Source organism: Leucoraja erinacea, chromosome 8 (assembly GCF_028641065.1).
Source record: "Leucoraja erinacea ecotype New England chromosome 8, Leri_hhj_1, whole genome shotgun sequence".
NCBI lineage: Eukaryota > Metazoa > Chordata > Chondrichthyes > Rajiformes > Rajidae > Leucoraja > Leucoraja erinaceus.
In genome coordinates this window covers 38,609,694-38,620,375 of record NC_073384.1, presented here as the reverse complement: position 1 = coordinate 38,620,375, position 10,682 = coordinate 38,609,694, and the positions used below count along the sequence as shown (strand labels likewise).

The window sequence follows — 10,682 nt, the reverse complement described above, 5'->3', positions numbered from 1 at the left end:
GACTGACCCACTGAGTTCCCTGTGGCAGGTCATGCTTTGTCCTTTCTACAAAAGAAAAAGTTCAATTAGTTAAAATCATGTACAGACACAAAATGCTGGAGTGGGTCAGACAGCATCTTTTCAGAAAATGGATAGGATAAAAATCGTGGACATCTAAAGGGATAGGAAAAGTTTATAGGGATATGGACCAAATGCAGGCGAATGGGACTAACTTGGATGGGGTATCTTGGTCGGCAGAGGTGAGTTGGGCCGAATGGCCTGTTTCTGTGCTGTATGAGTCTGTGACTCCACACAGAGAGTGGTGAATCTCTGGAACTCTCTGCCACAGAAGGTAATTGAGGCCAGTTCATTGGCTATATTTAAGAGGGAGTTAGATGTGGCCCTTGTGGCTAAAGGGATCAGGGGGTATGGAGAGAAGGCAGGTACAGGATACTGCGTTGGATGATCAGCCGTGATCATATTGAATGACAGTGCAGGCTCGAAGGGCCGAATGGCCTACTCCTGCACCTATTTTCTATGTTTCTATGATGGTGTTACAATTGTAACCTGAACGTTCCTCAAAGGAATAGTTGGTTCCGTGTCAATTCCCCATCCGCCGTTAGGGGGAACTGTGGCGGCCTGACGTCATCAGCTTGCCCACTAACAAGATGGCAGCGGCGCGGCTTCAGGGCGCGCTATTCAAGCGTGAGTTTGCCAGCACGGGATTTCACGTGTTTAACCTCGCGAGGTTTGCAACCTGCTTGCCGGTCGGTCAGCATGGCGGAGTGACGGTGGCGCCGCCGCAGGCCATGAGGATATAGGGGTTGCGGGGCCGTGGCAAGGACGCTGATGCTGATGGCCGCGTTGCTGCGCGTCTGCCGCCCGGGCTGTGCTCGGGATTTCGGGTCGAGGGTAAGGGCGGCCCAGGCGGGGAATAGGTCAAAATGCGGACACGACCAACTGCTGATTTACAACAAAAACGACACCAAGTGCTGGAGTAACTCAGTGGGTCAGGCAGCATCTGTGGAGAAACAGCACCTATCCATGTTCTCCAGAGATGCTGCCTGCCTGACCCGCTGAGTTACTCCGGCACTTTGTGTCCTTTTGTAGAAAGATGGTGTAGTTTAAAAATGTGGCTAAGGAGCTGGTGCAAGAGGGAGGGCTCCAGTGTTGTGGATCTTTGGACACTCTACCAGGGTAGGTGGGACCTGTACAGGAGGGACCGGTCTCACATGGACTGGAGGGGAATCAATATCCTTGCAGGGATATTTCAAGTACGCTCTCGTAATTTTGTCCAGGTTAAAGTAGTTGCCGGACTATCAGTTGCTGGAAAATCGACGATGGACCTGTATTCCACTGTAAATTGCATGGATTATAGGGACTTCAAGAGAAGTAAATATCAGGCAAATTACTTTTTTGGAGATTTTGTATCTCTACAGTTAATGCATTATGTATTACTTTTATTATATTATGTATTACTGTATTGTGAAGAAAGCAAATGGCATGTTGGCTTTTATAACAAGAGGAGTCGAGTATAGGAGCAAAGAGGTCCTTCTGCAGTTGTATAGGGCCCTAGTGAAACTGCACCTGGAGTATTGTGTGCAGTTTTGGTCCCCTAATTTGAGGAAGGACATTCTTGCTATTGAGGGAATGCAGGGTAGGTTTACAAGGTTAATTCCCGGGATGGAGGGACTGTCATATACTGAGAGAATGGAGCGGCTGGGCTTGTACACTCTGGAGTTTAGAAGGATGAGAGGTCACCTTATTGAAACGTATAAGATTATTAAGGGTTTGGACACTCTAGAGGCAGGAAACGTGTTCCCGATGTTGGGGGAGTCCAGAACCAGGGGCCACAGTTTACGAATAAGTGGTAAGCCATTTAGAACGGAGACGAGGAAACACTTTATCTCACAGAGAGTTGTGAGTCTGTGGAATTTTCTGCCTCAGAGGGCAGTAGAGGCCGGTTCTCTGGATGCTTTTAGGAGAGAGCAAGATAGGGCTCATAATGATAGTGGAGTCAGGGGATATGGGAAGAAGGCAGAAACGGGGTACTGATTGGGGATGATCAGCCATGATCACATTGAATGGTGGTGCTGTCTCGAAGGGCCGAATGGCCTACTCCTGCACCTTTTGTCTATTGTCAATTTGTGCATCGTGTCAAGTATGCCTATATTTCAACTTGTTCTGTTTTCATGAATTGAATTTCTAATTTACTCCCTTTGTATCCAACAATTTTTGTTTGTTTTCCATTTTATCTTTCCTCCTATCTAAACTATCTGTCATTCGTGGCGTTTTTAGAATATTTTGAGTCGTACAGCAGGGAAACGGGCCCTCAGCCCAAGATGCCCATCTACACTAGTCCCACGTGCCTGAGCTTGGCCCATATCCCTTTATACCTTTCCTATCAATGTATCATGCAAGTGTTGTTTCAATGTTGTTATAGTATCTGCCTCAACTACCTCCTCTGTCTGCTCGTTCCATAGAATAAACTCCTCGCCTGCTCAACCTCTCCTTATGCCTCTGGCCCTCAAATCTGTGTTCCTGGCAATATCCTTGCAAATCTTCTCTGCACTCTTTCCAGCTTGACACTATCTTTCTTAAACTGAATACAATGCTCCAAATGCGGCCTTACCAACGTTTTGTATTTGTTAATTATTTTTTCCTGACTTCACAATGATAGCTGCAATTTCTTGGTAAGTAATTTTTAATAAAGAGTGACTTTTTGTAAGAAAGGCCTATATTTATCGGATATCATTCATGATTCCTCAATTTGCAGTAACAGTATTTTTCTAAAGTAAACACAGTTGTAATTGGGAAATTGCCAATCACTTTGCACAAAAATCTCTCAAATGACAAGGTAATATTGACCTGTTAATTTGTCTTGACGATGGCTAAGGGTTGTCATCCGGAATGTTTATGAGGACTTCTCTGCTTTTCAGGTCTCAAAGGATCTTTTACATTCACCTGAGAGGTATCTAGGAGTACACGTGCATAGTTCTTTCAAAGTGGTATCACAGGTGGATAGGGTGGTCAAGAATGCTTGCGGCACATTGGCCTTCTTCAGTCGTAGTATTGAGTAAAGAAGTTGGGAGGTCATGTTACAGTTTTATACAAGATGTTGGTGAGGCCACATTTAGCTGGAAAGGATATTGACTCAACGTTACCCATTCCTTCCCTCCAGAGATGCTGCCTGTCCCAGAGATACTCCAGCATTTTGTGTCTATTGAGGCCGCATTTAGAATATTGGGTTCAGTTTTGGTCGCCATGTTGTAGGATAGATGTCAAGCTTGAAAGTGTTCAGAGAAGATCTACCAGAATGTTGCCAGGACTCGAGGGACTGAGCTATAGGGAAAGGTTGAGCAGGTTGGGGCTTTATTTCTTGCAGTGCTGGAGGATGAGGGGTGATGTTATAGAGGTGTACAAAATCTTGAGAGGAGTGGATCGGGTTAACAAAGTGTTTGCCAGGAGTAGGGGAATCGAGAACCGGGGACATGGGTTTAAGGTGAGGGGGGAAAGATTTAATGAAAACCTGAGGGGTATCTTTTTTACACAAAGGGTAGTAGATGTATGAAACAAGCTGGAAGTATGGAGGTGGTAGTTAAGGTAGGTACTATTGCAACGTTTAAGAAATATTTAGGTAAGTATATGGATAGAATAAGTTTAGAGGGATATATGGGCTAAAAGCAGATGGGACTAGTGTAGAAGGGGCAAGTTGGTCTGCGTGGGTCGCAGGGCCTGTTTTCACTCTGCATGACGGTAGCACTCGTGAGTACAAGAAAGCTTGGTTCAAGATGCATCTCTGCCAGAGCAATAATTTCCCGAGAATGCATTTTAACATTAGAGTCTCAACGTTGAAATGTAACCAACTGTATTCTGATCCTGGAGAAATATGCTACCTTTGGGCCAGAGATGACATTTCTCACCACATATCTGATGATATTGTTAATAATATTTCCAAGTCTCTTTTCCTGGATAATTAACCCATCCATCATATTGCAGAGAAAATATCTTGAGGCAGAGGATAAGATCTGTGCTTATGCAAGCACAATTGGCTGTCTAGACCACTGAAATTTTGTCTCTCTTATCACTGTCAGACATTCTGACCGCATCTGATAATCTGCACAAAGTATGTCAGTTAGAAATGTATAAATTAACACATCCATTGACTGCAGTCTCTCCCTTTCCCTCTAGTGAGTCCCAATTTTTTTTGGGGGGGAACCTTTCCCTGCCCACTCTCACTGTCCTGCAAAAAAACATCCTTTAGAGGTACAGTGTGGAGACGGGTCCTTCGACCCACCGAGTCTGCTCCAACCAGCGATCACCCATACACCGGTTCTATCCTATACACTGGGGACAATTTATAGAGGCCAATTAACATACAAACCTGCATGTCTTTGGAATGTGGGAGGAAACCAAAGCACCTTGAGGAAACCTACATAGTCACGGAGAACATACAGGCAGCACCCATAGACAGGATGGAATCCGGGTCTCTGGCGCTGTAAGGCAGCAGCTCTACCTCCGCCACTAATCAAATAGTTAGTGATAAAAGAATCCAGTGCTGGAGCAACTCATTGGGTTAGGCAGCATCTCTGGTGAACATGGATAGGTAATGTTTCAGGTTGGGACCCTTCTTCAGACTAGTTATTCAGTTAAATAGAGAATGTGTGTCTGAAGATAGTGGGACTGTGCACATTTTACTGTTGCATTGATTGAACATGTTCTTTTGTGCTCTTGAAATAGTTGGTGTCCGTTCTATCAGGAGGAAATGAGTTGCCAGCAAATCTCCTGCTCCAAACAAACATAATTAAGAAAGAAAGGAAAGGTATGCTATTCAGTATTGTTTAAGCTAATATAACTCTTAAGTGCATGTTTGGATCAATATAAAAAGTAAAATACCACTGGAAGAATCTCTGCCTTTTTGTTTCTGAGTTTGTAAGTCACAGGAAGACACAGGAAATTGCAAAACATTGAGCAAATCACAAAGTGGTGGAGGAACTGAGTGGGTCAGGCAGCATCTGTGTGGAGGGAATGGACAAAGTGACAAATAAAATTGGCTTCTTGAAGGGGGCTTAAAAACAAAACAATCTATCTTTTCTCCAAAGGATTCTGATTTCAGTAACTTGGTTCTTGGTCATTAACTGTTGCTAAAGGTTCAAAAGGCTGAAGCTTACTTACTAGGATACCCGTTCAGCATGAAGTAATGTGCATTGTTATGTCTTTTTAAAAAATCTTACAAAGTACATAGGTGGTATTGCTTTCAAGAACAGCTGTTATAGAGAGAGAGTCATTCAGCATAGAAACAGGCAAAGGGTCTTGACCCGAAACATCACCCTTTCCTTCTCTCCAGAGATATTGCCTGTCCTGCTGAGTTACTCCAATATTTTGTGTCTACCTTCAGCTCACCTTATCCATGCTGACTAAGATGCCCCATTGTTTGCCCCAAGATGTCCCATTTGCCTGTATTTGGCCAACCGTCCATTGATCCCTTCCCATCCACGTACCTGTTAACTGCCTTTTAATTGCTGTTATAGTACCTGCCTCAGATGAGTACCTGCCTCAGATGTCTCCTCTGGCAGCTTGGTCCATATATCCATTCACCCTCTGAGTGGAAATGTTGCCGCTCGGGTTCCTATTAAATCTTGCCCCTCTCACACTAAACCCATGTCGTCTGGTTCTTGATTTACATACTCTGGGTAAATAATTCTGTGCATTTATCCTATCTGTTCAATATATTTCAGGACCCGCCCCAATTGACGCTGGACAGCCTGTCTTGAGAAAGTGTGAGATTGCTATTCCTTCACATCTCAAGCCCAGACAAGCTTGGCTGGAGTCTCTACAGGAGTTTGATGAGAAATTGGGTGTCGTTGAATTACATCCTGATGTCTTTGCAGTCCCTCCAAGGTATTTATTACATTTTAAGATTAAAATTGAAATACAAACTAAATTGTTTAAGATTATCTTCGTGACTTTCCTTCATCTTTTTATTGGTTTGGCAATACTGGGTTATTGCCGAGATTCAAAAGTTTGACCCAATATGACAAGTTTGTTACCCAACAAAATCAGGTTTGTGTCGGTTACACAAATAAATGTGAAAGCAAATGAAGACAATGTTTGATTAATACGACCACTCTAAAGCAATTAGAACATTAAAAAAAATTTGGAGATACATTTGGAAACAGTCACTTCGGCCCACTGAGTCCACACTGATCATAGTTCCCCCGTTCACACTAGTTCTATGTTATTCCACTTTTGCACGCACTCCCTACACACTAGCGGAGATTTAGAGGCCAATTAATCTACAAATTTGCTCATCTTTTGGATGTGGGAGGAAACCCATTCCATCGCAGGGAGAAAGTGCAAACTCCGCACAGACAGCACCCGAGGTCAAGATGGAACTCTGGCCTCTGGTGCTATGAGCCAGCAGCTCTACCAGCTGTACCACCCTGCATCATGTTGAATTCATAAATTAGTCCCTGTCTAGAGTACAAATAAATTGAGCACACAAGCTGTAAAAAGACTTTAAATTTAATAATTGAAAGGGCCTGGGGTAATGGGAGATTTCAAAAGTACAGCGGCACATAGCATTCGGTGGTACTGCTGGTATAGCCTTTGCTTCGCAGCGCTAGAGATCCAGGTTCGATCCTGACCTCTGGTGCTATGTTTGTGGAGTTTGCACCAGATGTTCAGGTTTCATCACACATCCCAAAGATGATTGGGTTTGTAGTTGAATTGGTTTCTGTAAATAGCCCCAATTGTATAGGGAAAGTGGGATAACATAGAACTAATGTGAATGGGTGGTCAATGGTCGGCATGGTCCGAAGGTCCTGTTTCCATGTCGTTCATCTAAACTAAACGAAGTGGGTGAAATTTAAGACTCTGTATCTGAATGTTTGAAGCGATATTAAATAAATTGGTCATTGATACAAACACAGCTAAATTATCTAATACCCTCTGCAGTGATATGGTTGAATGGTATTAGAGGGTACAAGATAAAGTAGGCCATAAAAAATCCCCTCAACTTGCATCTTCTGAAGAGAAGTGGCTACATTAGTTGTGATTTTCCAGAATTCATCTTCTGGTCATGTCTGAGCAGATTAGCTAACCAAGCGCAGGCTCGGTGAATGTTTCGCTGAACACTTCCGCTTAGTCCATCGTAACCTACTGAGAAGGTCATCCTTCTCGGCCCCTCGGACTCAATCAAAACGATAGCAGGCAGCCTTGGTAGCCTTACCCCATTACTCAAACCTCACGTCAAAAACCTTGGCATGATATTTGACTCAGCATTGAAATTTGACAAACAAGTCTATGCCGTGGTAAAAGCTAGCTTCGTCCAGCTTCGGACGATAGCTAAAATAAAACAATTCCTCCAGTTTGATAACCTCGAAAAGATCATTCACACATTTATCTCCTCCCGCCTCGATTACTGCAACTCCCTTTACACAGGCATCAGCCAATCTTCCCTGTCCCGCCTGCAACTGGTCCAAAACGCCACAGCGAGACTCCTGACGGGCACCCAAAAAAGGGACCACATCACCCCGATTCTGGCCTCTCTCCACTGGCTCCCTGTGCGGTTCCGAATAAATTTTAAGATCCTTCTTTATGTTTACAAAGCCCTTAACGGGCTTGCCCCCACCTACATCAAAAGTCTGCTTACCCACCACACCACCTCCAGGTCCCTCAGATCGGCCAACTTGGGGTTACTGAACATCCCGCGGTCTAGGCATAAGCTCAGGGGCGACCGCGCCTTTGCGGTTGCAGCTCCTAGACTGTGGAACAGCATCCCTCTTCCCATCAGAACTGCCCCCTCCATCGACTCATTTAAATCGAGACTTAAAACTCATCTTTACTCTCAAGCCTTTCTTGACGTCCTCTGAGGGAGGGCTATGTGTATGTATTTATGTATGTACTTAATCTATGAACCACTGTTGTATAACGTTAGTACCTCCACCAATGTAAAGCACTTTGGTCAACGAGAGTTGTTTTTTAAATGTGCTATAGAAATACAAGTGACTTGACTTGTGGGTCAAGTCAATATGAATTCCATAGTTTGCGACTTTCATTTCGCATCATATTTTTAATGTGCACAGTCAAACAGTAACGCAATCAAATCAACACACAAAACATTTTCTAAAAAAAGGTTTTATTTACTGCAAAAACTTACAGTATTTTATTTGCAGTGTTTGCATTCTCCTTTATAACATTTTACATTTTACAGTACAACTTGATTATTAAAACAAGGACGGTTTCAATTCTTGATTTTTAAAAATGTATACAACAATGACTCCAATCATCCCATTCCAACCACTCATTACGCTTGACTAAACCAAAATTATTTCTGAAATATTGGTCATAAATTTGGTGCAAAAATGCTCCAAAATAAGGCTCAGAATGCACCAGAGAGCATCTAAAACCCCAGAGCTTCTGGACCCCGGCCACAAGGGTCTTTGAGCTTCGCGCGTGCATTTCTTTCACATAAAATGTTTGTAATCATGCCATGCCACCCCTCTTTTTGTAAAGCTTAATACACGCCTGGTGTATAATATTTTTGACACTGTCATAGGCCTTTCTTACATGTGCTGTCACAACGCACTGTAGTCTCTAAACAACAATTCAGTAATTTTCCATGCCCAACATTTCAGAATATTCCCTTCCCAGTTCCCCGACTAGTCCTATTGTCTCAGCCTACTTTCTATCTTTGTCCCACCCTTTCCCCGACATCAGTCTGAAGAAGGGTCTCGACCTGAAACGTTACCCATTCCATCTCTCCACAGCTGCCTCACCCGCTGACTTACTCCAGCTTTTTGTGTCTACCTTAGGAATATTATTTTTGCTATTTTAAAAAAGTGAGTAAGAAATCTGAGAGTAGCAGATGAGGAAAGCTTGGTCAGTTATTGAGAAATGCTGAAATCAAGGTTATCAAGGAATAACTGAGCACATACAAAATCATAGCATGATTTATGCTGAGTCAGTGTGGATTTCTGAAAGGAAAATGATGCTTCACAATTTATTAGAGTGCCATAAAGTCAGGTCTCACAGATCTGCTCAGCTTGACCCAGCCCGATTGTTGGAGCTAGCAGGAGAGAAAACTCGTGGAAATGCCCTGTTTTTCCTCCACCCCACCCCCAGTAAATTTGAATAAGTGATTTCCCAAACACTTATTCATGTGTAGGAGTCCATATTCGGGTGTAGGTAATCCCGATAAGATCTGATCTCATTAAAATAGAAGATTCTTGGAGCTTGATACGGTGAGCACTATGAGGAAATTTCTCCTGTCAATGACTCCAGAGTCTATATTTACTCTTTGGCTCATTACTGAGGGGTGAAAGAGAATTAATGATTATATTCAGTCTTGGAAAATCCAAGGCTTGCATTTGGTTTGTTTTGACAGTCTCCTTTATTTTCCTTGAACGATGAGGTTGCGTGTTGGGGCATGATGCCAAAAGTGGCTTAATGAGTTGCTGCAGTGGATCTTGGAATTTGCTTACACTGTAGAGGTGATTTACTGATGTCAGAGGAATGTAGATGCTTGGACTCATGGATGAGGCGCTGATCAATCTTTGGAGTTTGAGGGGAGGGGGATGATGCCGAAATTGGCCAAGGCAATTCTATAAAAAGTAATATGCTAGAATACAATTCTTGGAAAATATCTTGCATATTTTATCCAACGCAATGCTATTGTTATTATGTGAAATTATGTTGGGCAACATTTTTATTGACTGATGCTTTTTAAAAGATTTTTAATTTGCTTTTAAACAGAATTGATATTCTACACGAAGTTGCAATTTGGCAGAAAAACTTTAAAAGAATAGTAAGTAGTCTTTCTTTAATTATTTGTCCAGGATGCAGGCAGTTGTGCTCAGAACTAAATTTGGTCTTGAGTCGGAGTGTTCTAGAAATACAGGAAAGCAAAATAGCTAAAGTATAGAAACAAAACTGCGGATGCTGGTTTATACCAAAGATAGATGCTAAGTGCTGGAATAACTCAACCGGTCAGGCAGCATCTCTGGGGGGAAAAAGGATGGGTGATGTCTCCAGTGGTGCTGCCTGACCTGCTGAGATACTCCAGCACTTTGTGTCAATGTTAGGCAACATGGCTGCTTGAATCTGTTTTGGAATTTAGTCAAATCATAGCTGATCTGTGCCTTAATGTTACTTTATCTCCTTTGCTCCATACAAAATGTAACCACCTCAGTCTTTAAAGATTCAGTCGATCTAAATCCACATCCTTGAATTCCTAAGATTTACTACATTTTGAGGAAATAATTTATCTGCATCTAATCTGTTCCAAATGTAATTTTAAATTCAAGAGATTGCAAGATGCCATCGACATTTAACGTTGAAGTAAATGAGTAGACTAAATTTCAAAGGGAGAAGAAATATGGTTCTTTCATGTTTTAATATTTGTAGAGTCATGCCAGAGTGAAGACTCGAGCTGAAGTAAGAGGAGGAGGCAGAAAGCCCTGGAAACAGAAAGGAAGTGGTAGGGCTCGGCAAGGAAGTATCCGGTCACCAGTATGGAGAGGAGGTAACCATCTATTGTTTAAATAATCCATATTCATCGCAGTAATTCTGTTGAATTGCATAAACTTTACCTTGTGTTCATTTTGGGATCTTACATTCCAATGATTTACTATTTTGTACTGAAATATAAGTAGTTATAAAATGAACATGTAATTTTACTCAAAATAACATCCTTCTTCACC

At 42.5% G+C, this 10,682-nt stretch overlaps 1 protein-coding gene across 1 annotated transcript in view; it reads left to right on the top strand.

Annotated features, from left to right (window-relative positions):
- The first annotated feature begins 729 nt into the window (after positions 1-729).
- The window catches only part of mrpl4 (mitochondrial ribosomal protein L4), a 14,250-nt gene continuing 4,297 nt past the window's right edge, over positions 730-10,682 (top strand). Inside the window, exons 1-5 of the mRNA XM_055639535.1 lie at positions 730-891; positions 4,720-4,801; positions 5,718-5,880; positions 9,736-9,787; positions 10,387-10,504. Of these exons, the coding sequence (XP_055495510.1) occupies positions 829-891; positions 4,720-4,801; positions 5,718-5,880; positions 9,736-9,787; positions 10,387-10,504 (478 nt within the window). The 5' untranslated portion in view covers positions 730-828. The remainder of the gene's footprint in view (positions 892-4,719; positions 4,802-5,717; positions 5,881-9,735; positions 9,788-10,386; positions 10,505-10,682) is intronic.